The sequence below is a fragment of the Pipistrellus hanaki genome (assembly GCF_964339955.1).
Source record: "Pipistrellus hanaki genome assembly, chromosome: 5".
Taxonomy (NCBI): domain Eukaryota; kingdom Metazoa; phylum Chordata; class Mammalia; order Chiroptera; family Vespertilionidae; genus Pipistrellus; species Pipistrellus hanaki.
This window is the reverse complement of record NC_140507.1, coordinates 19,977,182-19,992,156: the sequence shown is the minus strand read 5'-3', so window position 1 is coordinate 19,992,156 and position 14,975 is coordinate 19,977,182. Positions and strand designations below refer to the sequence as shown.

General features: G+C 49.4%; 1 protein-coding gene across 2 annotated transcripts in view; it reads right to left on the bottom strand.

Annotated features, from left to right (window-relative positions):
* SH3TC2 (SH3 domain and tetratricopeptide repeats 2) overlaps positions 1-14,975 on the bottom strand; it is a 49,047-nt gene that overhangs the window by 14,682 nt on the left and 19,390 nt on the right. The window contains exons 6-12 of one of the 2 annotated variants that reach the window (XM_084884198.1): positions 14,645-14,867; positions 13,798-13,871; positions 11,282-11,477; positions 5,759-5,892; positions 3,173-3,214; positions 1,364-3,049; positions 1,076-1,256 (exon numbers count right to left, since the gene is read on the bottom strand). In XM_084884198.1, the coding sequence (XP_084740324.1) occupies positions 1,076-1,256; positions 1,364-3,049; positions 3,173-3,214; positions 5,759-5,892; positions 11,282-11,477; positions 13,798-13,871; positions 14,645-14,867 (2,536 nt within the window). The remainder of the gene's footprint in view (positions 1-1,075; positions 1,257-1,363; positions 3,050-3,172; positions 3,215-5,758; positions 5,893-11,281; positions 11,478-13,797; positions 13,872-14,644; positions 14,868-14,975) is intronic. The other variant, XM_084884197.1, reaches the window with a different exon arrangement.

Here is a 14,975-nt window from a genome sequence, read left to right as displayed (position 1 = left end):
CAACACCAGCAATTACCTCTGCTCTATTTTAGAAGTCATTCATAATTATGAATTCAATGCTACAAGGCTAATCTGTTGCAAAATGCAATTGAGTATCTTGCAAACCATGTAGAATTTAATAGAGTGAATTAAAGGCTTGTTAGAGAGCAGAGCTGCAGGCCATAGGCCCTGACAAATGAGAATGAAGTAGATTAGACCAGCAGGCAAGAGAAAACCAGCAGGAGGGGGCGGACGCCTGGAGAATACTTTAAACAAAAGGGTTAAAAGAAGCTTTGGGTAAAATAGGTTTTGGTATATTTTTGCAAAAATAAAGCTTTTTAAGGGATTGCTGGAAAAAACAGTGATCCACAAAACAAAGGATGTTTCATCGTACTATTACACAATCTTGTCAACACAATTAAGCTACAGTCAACACTTCTTTTGTTGTTTATTCCAAGATTTAGGGCATAGTTGCAGTTATAGCCCAAGTACTTTGAACTAAAAAGTGAAAATAAACTTAGTTTTATAATTGCCAGTTTAATTTTAAAGGGAAGGGACCAAACAAATTTCTTTACCTTGAAAAGTTACACCCACTTTCAGTAAATGTATTTACTTTATGTCCTTTCTCTAGTACCAGCTGTCTTCAGGTGAGGGAGACCTGAGGTTCCTAACAGCCACCTCTCTGCATTAGACATCCTCAGCCATGGGCAGGTGATGGGTTGTTATGGAAACACAAGTAACTGTAACCAAGGCAACATTCCTGAGCCCTTTCTCTGTATCAAGCACTGTTCCAAGTGGTCCATGTGCATTAACTCACTTATTCCTCACAAAAATACTATAGTATGGATGCCATCATCATCCTTCTTTGACTGGGGAGGAAGTTGAAGCTTGGAGAAATTAAAAACCTGGTCTAAAGTCACATAGCTAGTAAGTGATAATGATACTGGGTTTGCACTGAAGCTGCAAAGCCCAGGCTCTTCTCCTTGATGCTATAAACATACCATGGGCACTGGACTTGACACCCTGCAGGAAAGAACAGTGTTTCTCCTTAAGGAAAAAGGATGTTTCTAGGGCTTTTCCCTAAACCCAGACTCACGTGGCCGTGTTCAGGTTTCGATACAGCTGCCCGAGGGACTCCAGCAGCTGCCCCTCCATCTCCCGGTCCCTGAGTTGCTGAGCCAGGGCCAGCCAGTGCTCGTGGTAGGTGATGCATGCCTCGGGGTTGGGGGACACAGAGCTGTAGAAATGGCAGAGGGATTTGGTGACCTGAAGCTGACCTGAACATAAAGCAGGGACATGAATGAGACAACCTGAGACAGGAAAAGGGCAAAATGTGCTCTAACACTTTCCTCTCAAGCTGCCCAGCAGCAGGGGACATACTTACTCTTTAGGTGCCGATGCCTTAAGCCAAACAGCAAGGCCATTTCGTAACAAAGGCGCCCACTGGCCAGCTGGCATCCACACACCAGGACTTGGGCCAACCAGAGAAACACCTGCACTAATTCCATGTCTGTCTCCACACTGGCCTGGAGTTGACAATAGAGTCGGACGGCCTGCAGGAAATAGTCTCTGGCTGGCTGCTGGGCCCAGGACTTAAGGGACAGGTGGCCAAGATTGGCCAAAGTCACTGCCTGGTTACGCACATCCCCCACCTCCTGGGCCCCGTTCAAGGCCCGGAGATAGCTCTTGGCTGCCCTGTTCACCCGGCCTTCACCTTGAAGTGCAAGTCCCAGGAGGTTATGGACTACCCCCTTTTGGATAACATTCTCTGTCTCCTTCAGGGAGTGCAGGAGGGGGTAGAGGATGTCCAAAGCCTTCTTGGCCTGGCTGGCTAAGAGATAGGCCCAGGCCAGGCAGAGGGAAGACTCGAAGGCTTCCTGCTCACCCAGCAGCTGCCCCAGCACCAAGGCTTGGCTCAGGTAGTAGATGGCACCGTCAGGAGTCCTGTGTTGGAGGTACACTCTGGACAGGATGAGACACAGGGCCCTCTGGGTGCGCCGATCTGCATGCTCCTCACAGGCGGCCAGCGCCTGCCTGAGTGCCGGACAGGCCAGGGGGGAAACTTCATTCCAGCTTGTGGAGGGAACGCAGAGGAGTTTGGTGGCATTCTGGAGGGCCAGGTGGACCTGCCAAATCGGAAGGGACATCCCTTGTGCACTATGGGGACCATGCTGCCGGACGGAGGCCACTGCGAGGTGCGGAAGGTATTTCTTATCATACAGAAAACTCAGGATGGTGGCCACGGCACCCGAGGCGGGAGGGTGTCCAGAGAGGAGCTGCAGCCGTTCTGCGAAGGGCAGGACCTCCTCATGCCGGCCGAGGCTCAGGAGCAATCTGATGGCCAGGAAGCAGGCCCTGGCCTCCAGGGGGCAGCTGCCCAACGCAATGCCCTGGCGCAGCACGTAGGCCACCACATCGAGCTCGTACTTGGCACTGGACTCCCGGTCAGGCAGGCAGGCCAGCAGGGCCCCTGCCTTTTCCAGTAGGGCCGAGCCTTTATGCCTTAGCCTCTGCCGCAGGTAGATGGCAGCCAGGTTGATGTACAGGGCAGCCACCAAGGACAGGTCCTCAAATGCCCCGTTGAGAATGTGGATGGCCTCCTCGAAGTACACCCTGGCCTGGGAGAGCTTGACCTTCCTGACGCTCAGCTGGCCCAGGAGGAAGCAGAGCCGGGCGTGGGCCCAGGTCATGTGGCTCCGCTTGGCCCACTTCCTGGAGGCCTCCAGGTAGACCACCAGCTCGTCCTCCTCGGAGAAGCTATAAAAGGAAGACGTGAGGAAAGAGAAGGAGAAATCATAGAGGCCCTTGAAGTGGTCGGCATAACCCTGGTGATCCAGGAAAGCCAGGATGGGGGCGAAGGTCTCGGCCTCCTCCTCCTCCTGACCGGAGTTCAGGTCCATGAGCAGCTCCGGGTCATCCAGGTCGTCTGGCTCCGGCAGGTGATAGCTGTCTGAGGCGGCAGAGAGGAGCTCCTCCAGGCTGCAGTCCTCGGAGCTGCTGGACCGTCCGGAGCCCGAGGCCTGATGCTCCTCCCCGGGCCGGGCCTCCTGGAAGCTGTCGGGCTGGGACACTGTAAGGGACAGCAGCGTTGAGCAACCCTAAGCCCCTGCAACTACAGTGGCCGGTGTTTGGCAAGAGGACAGGGTGCTGTCCTGAGGAACTGGCGGTCAGGGTCAGCATGATCTCTACTCACCGCTCAGATCGTTTGGAAGATTCTGGATGGACTCGAACCCACCTGGATAGAGAAGAAGGACAGACCAGGGTTAGGTCCTCGTGGGCCACCACGCCTGTGCCTGCAGGTGTACCCCAGACCAGTCCCCTTGGGGGACTTTGATTTTGAGCTTCAGACCGTCAGAATCTATAAGGAACTGGGCAGAATTCTCTCCTTCACTGTCAGTTTAGAGTTGCTAAAATCTAAATATTATCTCACTTAACCCACTTGCTATACAGCTGGGCACTGAGTTGGAAATGAGACTCAGAGTCTGAGAAGAAAAGCTGAAAACATCAGCTCTATGCCCAGAGGTGTGGATGTGGGCAATGATGAACTCAGCAGATTTAAGGTGAAAACCTTAAATCTCTCAGCAGTTTTACGACAGAGCCATAAACAGACCCCACGGGCAGCTCACTTTGCGGCACTTGGCACTGCCTCCTGTTCCCATGTGTCCCAGATCCCTCTGACTTCCTTCCTCTTTCATTCATCATCCTGCCACTCAACAGACACTGATTTAGTGTATATAGTGTGTTTTGACTGGACGAGGTGACCAAATGTGACTAATGAAGAAAAGAAAGCGAAGGTGCATCAGAGGCTGGTGGTTTTGTCCTCTGAAATAACTCAGGGGGTTGGGAGGGAGGAGGGAGGAGATGAAAGGACAGTCCTTGGCCCTGTTTTACATACTGAATTTGCAGTATGTGGAGGAGCTCTAGACAGAGAATGCAATAGATCTGGCAGGAGAAAAGTTGGCAGAAGGAGACTGAGAAGGCACAGTCAGAGAGGAAAGTAGAGACACTGAGACCAGGGTGCCTTATGGTGCTGCCACTTAATGTCACAAAAGTAAAACAAGACTAGGTGAGAAGCAAGAAGATCTTGTGAGTGTGCAGCAAAGAAGCAAACCTTCTTGGCTAGAGCAGCCGTTAGGGGGCTGTGGAGGCAAAGGCCAGACGCTGCTCGAGGAAGATTCTCCCTCTTCCTGACAGAGAAGCAGCAGCCCGCTCTGGGCTCTCCAGTGAACTTGGGGACATCAGGCCCCTCACCAAGTCAAGCCTCTGACTCCTATTCTCCAGGGAAGGCTTACTCTGCGAGTATCATTGCACATGCTTGATATCTGCAACCCAGAGGGGGAGGAGGCCCCGTAGGCAAACACAGGAGAGCTAGGTGTTCATGTGCCCGGCCCTCACTGATGTGGAGGACACAGCCATTCCTCTCCAGGCCAGGACCACGGAGAGCACAAACAGTGCAGGAGCCTCCAAAAGATGCTCCTCTAGAGGAAGAATTACAGGAGGCACTTCTTCCCTGGGCATAGGCCTTGGGGAGCTGGAATTTACCAAGAGGATGCTCCCTCTGCTGGCCGCCTTGGTGCCAGAAGCAGCTGGCACAACCACAAGGCACAGCTCTGCATCCAGCTGAGCTGCACTCCTGGTCTTTAGGTAAGAGGCCATGGGCTGCCTGAAACCTGCTCCTGGATCTCTCCCAACCACAGGGTCAATGGTTGGCAGACACCTTAGCTCAAGTCTGTGGCCGACCTGGCCCATGACACCCCCCAAGTAGTCCTTAATTTTCATATCTCAGCCCCCACCTACCAGGCAGCACCCACAGTTTCAGATTCCTCACAGCCTGGTGGACAATGTGACGGCGGGGCTGGAGCTGATGGAGAGCCAGGTGCTCCTCCCTGTGCTGGGGAAAGACTCCAGCTCCCACCTCTGCTCCGGGGGCTGACCTGAGGGTCCCTCCTGCAGAACCTCTGGCTGTACCCAGGAAACATGCCCCAACTAATCTTGCCACATGGGAGTGAACACAATATCACCATCGCTGAAGAGATGGGAGAAACAGGAATCCTCCGTCAAACCACTGTCAACGGGGGAATGTACTTCCTGACACAGAGCAACAGGCCCTCTCCAAAGGAAGGGAAGGGCCTGTCATTCATTCACCCTGTCAATCACCCTGACACTGCTGAAAACTGTGCTAGTCACCGAGACCCTTCACCCCCCCAAGTCTAACATACCCAACAGTCCAATGTCATTTGTTTTGGGGTCCGTGTGAAAGAAGGGATTGTGTTGACTAGAAAATGGTTGAAGGCAGTTCTTTTCCTGGATCAGGCACTAATTCACTTGGGCCTCAGTTTCCCAATTTGTGAAATTGGAGGAGATGTCATGGTTTTTAAGGTCCTTCCAATTGTAACATTCTATGCCCCCACCTTTATCATTGGGAACCTAGACTTGCTTTAGCCCTAAAAGGAGGGACGACAGCCACAACTTGGGAAGTTTTTCTTCCAGGATTAGAATGGAAGGCTCAATATGGCTGACCTCCCAAGTGATAGCTGAGTTGATGTCAACATGTCTCACAGTTTCTAGGCCACAAGTCCCACCAAATCCAGAACTGCCTTAAATCTCAAGTGAAAGTGCTGCTAATGAACTAGTATCCACGTTATCAACTGAATAGTAACCACAGCCCCAAATTCCTGGGTGGGATTAGAACTTAAAGATACTCAATTCCCGGTTGGAAACACTCGCTTAATCTTGAGGAGCCCAGGCTTTCCCAGGGGTTGGAGGAGCAGACACTCACTAAGCCGGTAGACAGACGTTATGTCAGTTTGAGCAAGCGTGTGGAGGAAGCTGGTGCTCTCAGCTTTGCCGTCACTTCCCAGCACTCCCAGAGAGTATCTCTCCTCATCACTGAAAAAGGCAGAGCTCTTGCTCCTGTATTGAGACAAAAGACATGGACACAGATCAGTGGGAGGTTCCAGGCATGACCCCTTCTCCCTCTCTGTGAGGACGCAGTGAAGGACATCGAGAAGCTATCACCCGTGTGCCACAGCTAGCATCAGACTCTGCCTCACTGTTGTACAGTGCGTTATTTTATGGCCGAGAAGAACGCTGTTAAAACTTCATCCCCAAAGAAAAACAAAGCCCTTCTCTCAACTCCTTCCCTTTCTTCAAGACCATGTGGTGCCTATTTTTAATGAGAGGAGCAGGAATTGGTTTCCCTAATTGTAAGGGTTGGAAAGGAACCACTAAAAGAAGTTCCTTTGTTAGGTTACTGCAAGAAAACACCAGGGACAGGTGACACAATCTAGAGGGACAATGAAGAAAGTATGGCTATGGTCAGAAGGAGCCTTTCCCAACCTTTGCCAACATCAGATTCCAAAGCACAGAACTACAGCGTCACGTAGCATCCAGAGATAAACAAAAAGCTAAGGAGTAGAAGTGGGTAGAAAAAGAACTGGGGGCTGGAAGAAATAATTATAAATTGTAAGGATCTTTATGTCCACCCTGTCTTATAAACTGTTAAACTTGCTTACTAGAGATTTGTCTTAGACTCAAAGAATTTGAAAACTAGACATGCCTTAGAAAGTGTTCAATCCAGTATCTATCTGAACAACTGCTAAGATATATTACTTATAACGTTTTGTGTTTTTTTTAACCTCAGAATCCAATTTTAAACAGAAATAACTTGGAATCCTAAGAGTTAATAACAGCTAAAAATTTTGGGTTGCTTGTTATTAATTGGACACTGTTATGTCATTGAATATACACATCTGCCCTAGGAGGCACCTACCCTTTGTCCCCATGGCTCAGATAAGTGCAGTCTGAAAGCCAGTGATAAGGAAACTAGCAGCTAACATGAACTGCTCAAGGTCCACACCATTATTTAGGAGCTGTGTCCTGACATCTGGCCCAGGATTCTTCCCATGACACTTGCTGATGTCCCGTCTCTCTGGCCTGGCCTCCAATTCTCTGTGAGAGTGCCCATTCTCAAAAGAGCATCTGATGGAAATCTATGACGAAACCTATCCTATCTAATAAAGAGGGAATATGCTAATGGACCATCGTGCCCTCACAAAGATGGTGGCACCCATAGCCAATAAGGAGGGGATATACTAATTGACTGCCACCCCCTCAAAGATGGTGGTGCCCACAGCCACAAGCCCAGTCCTCGCAGCCCCCCAGTCACAAAGGGCCAGCCTGAGGTACAGGCAAGCCTTGGATAATGGCTGCCTAGTCACTAGGGGCCGCCCAAGGCTCAGTAACCAGGACTGGCTGAGCCTTGTGCTGCCAGCAGTGGCAGCAGCAGAGGTGTGATGGGGGCATTGCCTTCCCTGATAGCCGGGTCACCTCCCACCCCTGAGGGCTCCCGGACTGTGAGAGGGGGCAGGCCAGGCTGAGGGACACCCCCCTCCCTCCAGTGCATGAATTTTCATGCACCAGGCCTCTAGTTTGAGATAAAAAGAATTATACAATCCCAAATTCAACAGAACTCTTAAATTTTACAAAGCATTCATTAATTTACTATTTCATTTACCCTTCGTAATAGCCCTGTGATGTAGATACTTTCATCCATTATTGGAGATGAAGATTCAGAAAGGTTCGAAAGGACACAGCTAGTAAGTGGGAAAGCTGAGACTGAAGTTGAGGGCTCCTGTCTCAGCGTCCACTGCCTCACGGCTCATCTACTTACATCCTGAAGCCCAGGTATTTGGAGAGTCCAAGAAGATAGGCAAACTCTAAGAGTGGTTTTCAGCATGGAGGGGGGTTAGTGGAGTTTTTATATATATATATTTTTTTAGAGCAAGAGATAGAGAGGTGGAAACATCGATGAGAAACAACAATCATCTGCCTCCTGCATATCGCCTACTGGGGATTAAGCCCACAACCAGGTATGTGCCCTGACTAGGATTTGAACCAGTGACCTCTTGTTTCATGGGTTTATGCTCAACCACTGAGCCACACTGGCCGGCCAACACTCTATCCACTGCGCCAAACCAGTTAGGGCTATTTTTAAATTTAGGCATTTAAGTATATAAATTTCCTTTAAGTAACACAATTAAAATGAACTGTATCAATTACAATGAGAATAAATCCTAAATTTACAAAGTCATTTGAGAAAAAGGCAGTTATGGGGCGGGGGGAGGAGGGATTATATAAACTTTAATTACACAAAACTATAGAATGCTTGCTTATGAACAAATACCTATTTTTAAAATGTCTCAGACTAAGGACTGACTGGAAACATACGTATCACCTTCAAATAGAGTTTGCCTCTGGGGTGGGGGATCTGATCAGAGGATGAGAGTGGAAGGGAAAAGGAGACTTCAGTTAGATCTAAAGACAAAGTTTCTATAAAACACACACATACACACACACACACACACACACACACACCCAGAGGTTGATTTAAAAATAAAATCTCATTATGTTTTTAAAGAAAGGATGTGCAGTTCTGTCATTCTCAAAAGCTCTGAGATCCCCGAAGCCATTCTGGCCAAATGCAAAGATGAAATAGAATGCCTGCCAGTCATAAGAGCTTGTCTCCCAGCTGCTTTGCTGTGAAACTGGGGGGCTGGTATTGAAATCTGTGCTCTAAAAAAAGGAAACCCACAAATTTACTCCTGTGGACAAGCACAACCCCTTTCCCACGTGTCAGAGACAGCAAATTTGACTCAGAAAAAGTTTTGCTTGATAAGTTAACTGATTAACACACACACATACACACACACACACACACACACACACACACACATACATACACTTTAAGGAGTAGTATACCAGACAGGGAGGGAACTCGTGGGAAGAGGATGGAGGCTTCAGCAAATGCTGAACCATCTTCAAAATCCTGATACCAAACAAACATGGGCTAAGAGTGACACCCAGTGGCCAACCACCAGCACAGCCCACAGGAGTGACCCAGGACTTCCAGCCCCTGGCTGCTGCTGTGTCCAAGACATTTGTGGGGTCTCTGACTGCTGCTCCAGGGAGGTCTGCAATCTGGAGAGTGCCTTGTGGGGATGCAATGAGCCAGTTCCCCTCTCCTCTCCTCATTGCACCCCTCCCTGTCTCCTGGCTCACTTCCCCTTTCCCTACCATGTGTGCAGTCTCTGCAGCATTGGGTCTCCCAGAGGACCAGGTGCAGGACAACAGAGGACCCTGTGGAAATAAGGAGAAGGTCTCATGCCACCACTGCGGTACGGGGGCTGAAGGGTGAGAGTGTATCCCTGACAACTGAGCAGCTAAAATGGATAAACTAATTTTGTGGCATTGTGGCATTGTCATTTCGAACAAGGTATGAGGTGAAGCCCAAATATAATTTATCAAATCTGACACCTGCCTACAATCTCCTATTAAAGCTGTCTCTCAAAGGTTACCACCCACAACAGTCACAGCAATAATAAGCGCTAACACATTTCATACACACACACACACACACACACACACACACACACACAGTGTCAGGCACCACCCTTAGTATCTGACATGTATGAACTCATTTAAACTCATGCCAATCCTATGAAAAAATACGATCACTGTAAGCAGTTTACAGATGACAGAACTGAGGCGTAGAGATATCCCCACAGTCACAGCGGGTCAGCGCAGAGAGACAGGCCGTGCTCACATGGCCCAGAATGCCTTTCTAGAGGTTTGGCTCTGAAAGTCTTGATTGCTGTCTCCCATGACCAGTGACCTCGCAATGACCAGTGACCTCCTAGTGACCAATCCCAAAGGCCTATGATCGTGTTAAGCATCACAGACACACCCTCCGGGGCTGGTCCTTCCCTCTCAGCAGGCTCCCCGCCTCCTTTGCTACTTTCCCCTGCTCGGTAAAGGATCTCAGTGCAAACGCTCATTGGATTTAATGCCAGGATTCTGGGGTTCCAGACCCAAGGCCCTGAGTCTCACCCTTGGGCCTTCACATCCCCCACCCACCACCACCGTAAAATGAGGGTGGTTTGCCCAGTGGTCTCACTTCGGCTGCACACTGGCCCCACCTGGAGCACTTTCATAACCAAAGTTGCCCGGGCTCCACTCAGACCAATGAGAGAACCTTGAAGAGGCATACACAGTTGGTCCTCAGAAGTGCCCTCTCCTCTCTACACCCCGCCTCTTCCCAAGTGCCACCAGGCTCTGCCTCCTCCCTGGTCACCTGGTCACCTGGTCACGCCTCATCCAAAGCCAGGATCAGCTTCCTAGAGAAAAGTTCCAGTCGCATCAGGTCACCTTGCTCAGACATTCTCAGTGGCTCCCTGCTCCCTGCCAGGTGAAACACTGCCTGGCCCAGCATTTCTAGCCTTCCCCATCGTGGCCCGTTAAACCTTGGCTGCACCAGTGCCCTCCTGGTAACCTGCCTCCCCCAGGGCAGGAGTCGTTCTGTAACATCCCCTCACTGTCCCCCCTGTCCCCTCCTCTCCCCATTGACATCTGCTGAAATGCCTTACACCGTGCAGAACTGAACTCAAATGTCACAGTTCGCTTGCTACCCTTTCCTCCTTGCAGACGCCCACAGCACTCCACCCCCTCCAGCAGCTCAGTGAGTGATCTGTCTGGTTTAGAGTTCCTTGGGATCCCATATTTCTGCACAGGGAAAATGACCTTCTGTTTCCACTTCCCACAAAAGGCAGGGCTGGATCCACTCTCCCCGGGACTCTTTCCCACAAGAGAGGGGACCCAGTTTGAGTGCTCAGAGCTGAGACATGGGCCATGTTTTCCTGTTGTGGAGTCTTTGATAACAGCCAACTCTGAGTTCCCTCTCACTTCCTGGGCTCAGGCTTCCTACTGTTTCCTGTCCCTGTGCAGGAAGCTGTCCCAGAGAGTCTGGGCGGACAGTGGGGGACCTGCACCCAGCTCAGCCCTATGGACTGAATGCCAGAAGGAGTAAAAGATGCATTCCATGGTCTGGGCCCACACCAATGTCACACATGAAGCTGTCAGCAGGCAGACCTTCAAGGGAGGGGCTCTCCATGGACGGCTGTAATCTATAGGCCCTGGGAGTGCACCTTTCTTGATGGGGCCCCTCGATTAGATGAGATGCATGACTGAACACGAGGACCAATGCTGCACCCTTGAGGCCCAGCAGCAGGGCTTTCTCCTCGAACAGAGGGAAGTCAGGGGACCAGCTGTTGAAAGGACCTGAACTGACTCTCTCCCTGATCAGTCACCCCCTCCTTCCTGTCACTCCTGTGTCGCCCTGCCTGTCAGTGTGCTCCTCTGGCTGTGCATTTCCAGGGAACGGATGCTCATCTGCAATCCTGCTCAGGATGGGGGTTCCTGAGGAGGGGCTCCCGAGGCGAAGCAGGGGTCTCTCCGTCACACTCACATGGGGGAGTAAGAATCGGGATCTATGTTCGTGGTGAGGACAAAGCCCACTTCTCCGGAGCACGCGGACTTCCCAATGAACCACCGAAGCCCGGGGATGATAAAACCCACGATCTCGATGCTTTCTCCCTGGCGGAGATCCAGTTCATCCTTCTCTTCCCTCTCATAGTCCTTCCAGGCCTTGCATCTTCCTCTGCCTGTGGGGAAACAGCACACAGGTCAGCTAAGTGAGGCAGACAGCCGAGCTTTCCACTAGCTTTCAATGCAATATGAAGGGAGGGAGTCCCATACTTTAGAATTTCAAGGACCAATATAGTTCCCTCCCCCAAAAAATAAATTCACAGGAATGACATAGGGCAGTTGGCTTTCTTTTTTGCCAAACTAGGACATTCAATAAAAAGAACAGCCAAGCACTTTCACCATCACTTTATAAAGATGTTTGAACACATGGAGGCAAGGTAATCTCAGAATCTGGATATACCTTAAACCTCAAAGCTCACTCTACTGTCCACAGCCTGTTTGCCAGCATCGTGTGGACACTTCATCATAGTCGGCACAACTCCACAGACTAGGGTGGGAACCACTGTAGGATCCCCTCCTTTCCTCCCAGCTCCTTTGGCCCGTGACCCTCAGCCTCCCCAACTGTAAGACAGGAACCGAAGAATGCCTGTCTCTTGCGAATATTGAGAAGAGTCACGATGACTGGTACCCAGTCAACACTCAACAACCGTTAGCCCCTATCACTGGTGAACAGAAAACTGCAGTGATCGGAACCCTCTTTTTATGGCTGAGAAAGTGGGGGGCACAGGGAAGCAGGAGAACGATGTACGACGAAGCTGGGTCTCTGCACTGCGGGTGACCCTGCTTTCTGCTGATTCTCCTCTGACTGACAGCATGGTTTTCTATGTGCCTTGGTTTCCATATTTGCTTTAGCTGCTCTGCTAAAGCTACTGGCATTTCCCCCACATTTTTGGCCAAGTTTCCATTGATAGTGTCTTCAAGATCAGAAATGTCCACCTATTTGTGGGTTTTTAGGTAAAACTTACTAACGAGAAAGTTCGGCATAAGGAGGACCTGTGAATTGGCTGAGGTCACATTGGCTTTAAGTTGTGGAGTGAGAATTTGAACCCAGAATAGAACTCACAGCCCCATGCTCATCACTAACTGCAAGGCTAAATGGCCTCAGGTAGTCAAAAATCTTGTTTATGGCCATTGCTGATTAGATTTAATATCTGGGTTCCATAATTCCCACCATTTCTTTTTTTGTAAGTATTATTCAGGCTTAAAACTTACAAAATGTTACTTTGTGCTGCAGGGGGAGGAGGTGGGGGGCAGTACTCTAAGGATGGTGATGAAAGGAATTTATATTCTAGGTATCTGGCAAACATTAAAAATATCCACTAGACACATACACATATACACACAGACATATGCATATATACAGATAGTGACTGCCTAACATGAATGTGTACGTATGTGTATTTCATTTATTTATTAAAAAAAAAAAATGCTTACCCACTAAGTGCCAGGCATTCTTACTCTTCCTAAATTCAAGATTAATTTCACAAAACTCTAGGGGAAATTAAAAACTTTTTGACCAGAGATTGAAAACAGGCAGCCTGCTGCAAAAGGTAAGATTTCCTTCTTTTTTATGGCTGAGTGGTATTCCGTTATGTAAATGTACCACAGCCTTTTCATTCACTCATCTAATGATAGGCACTTGGGCTGCTGCCAAATCTTGGCCATTGTAAATGATGCTGCAATGAACAGAGATTATTATGCTTAGTGAAATGAGCCAGTCAGAGAAAGACAAATACCATATGATCTTAATTATACTGTATATACACTGAGTGGCCAGATTACTTTGCATTCAGAGATCATAATAATCTGGCCACTCAGTGTATGTGGAATCTAATGAACAAAATAAACTACAGGTAAAGACTGACAGATATCACAGGGGAGGGAGTTGAGGCTGGGTGAGAAGGGTGAAGGGATTAAGCAAAGATAAAAAAGAAAGACACATGGACACAGACAATAGTATGATTGCCAAAGGGAAAGGGGGTGGGGGAAGTAGAAGGTAAAGGGGGGATATATGGTGATGGAAGAAGACTTGACTTGGAGTGGTCAATATACTATAATATACCAGGAACCTATATAATCAATGTCACCTCAATAAATTCAATTTAAAGATAGAAAACAAGCAGCCTGTTTTTCCTCATGTCTTTACATCCTTAAGGTCCCTATCATTCCCCACCATCTTTCTGCCAGGCCCTCATGCATGTGCATTCTGCCCGCTCCTACAGGCACCGGCATCTACAGCCCTGGACCGAGACCGCACATTTTACAGGTGAGGAGAGACATGTACAGACAGTAACTGGTTTCCCCAAACCCAGTCAGTAGCTGGGGCTACTGACTGGGTTTGGGGAATTCAGATCTACTGACTCCAAGTCTACAGATGAAATGAGGAGTCAGGGCAACATGATCCCCCTGACCACACTCTCTTCAACTCAGCCGTACCAATCTGAGAGGAGCCCGTCCAATCCCTCTGTCTGGGAAGGCCGCAGCTTCCTGGATAATTCTTCAGGAACCATCTGTCAATGGAAACACGGGGTTTGCAAATATGGATTTCAAAAAAATCAGAGCAGAGAGCGAAACAGTCCATTAAAACAACTGTGATGGTCGTGATGATGTGTGATTGGTATGACTTGGCCCGGGGCTGGCACGCATTACTGAGCACTTACTTTGTGTGAGGCACTGTGCAAGGGAGAGGGTTCAGCCTGCCTGACATGTTTGCTGGCTCTGGGATTAGTGTGTCAGTTCAATAACTAACCATTGACCCCCCCTTCCATTCTCACCATCAGGTTCTCTGCCAGAGCCGCACATGGGTCCCCGGCCTGGGTAATGTTCGTTGCCATAATATATGTTTGAGTTCATAGTATCCTCCAGCAAGGATTCTCACATTTTAGTGTGAAAAACATCCCCCTATACTTAAGGGAGCTTATAATAAATGCAGGTTCCTGGATCCAACCCCAAGAGAATTGGAGGAGGGCTAGGGGGTCTAAATTTGTAGTAAAATCCCCAGGGAATTAGGATACAAATGGTCCCCAGTCCCCATATTGAGAAATACCACATTGGAGACCAGGTAGAATATTATCCTTTAGGTACAACGCCCATCTGACATTGAGAGTTGTCTCCAATGCCATCAAATTGTGCAAACCTTGCCTGTTAACAAAAAATAAAAGAGAAAAAGCCACCTAGATTGTGTTCCCTCCCTGGCAGCATGGAAGCCCAGCATGCCGGCTCCATCCCGCACACACCTGGGTATGCTCTGGGACCTTCCCCCGGGCGTCAGGAGGCTACTCACTGGTGGAAAGGCAGTGACAGATGTTCCAGGGCTGACACTGGCACCAGGCCCCGCTGACCCGTCACCAGGGACATGCCTTCCCACTCGGACCCGCTGTCAGCTGTTTTCACTGAGATCAGCTCACCCTCGCTGAGCGTCAGACACTCGCCTTCCTTCTCAGCCGGCTGAGCCACGGCAAACATGGCTCTGCAGAAGAAGTGGCCTGCAGATAATGAGAAAAGCCCTTCCGAGGAGTAGCAGGAAGCGAAAAGGGATTATAACACTATGTCACGTTTCTCTCTATGGCCCAGACACTTTTCTTTCTGGGAGAAAAGCACACAGTTGGTCAAGG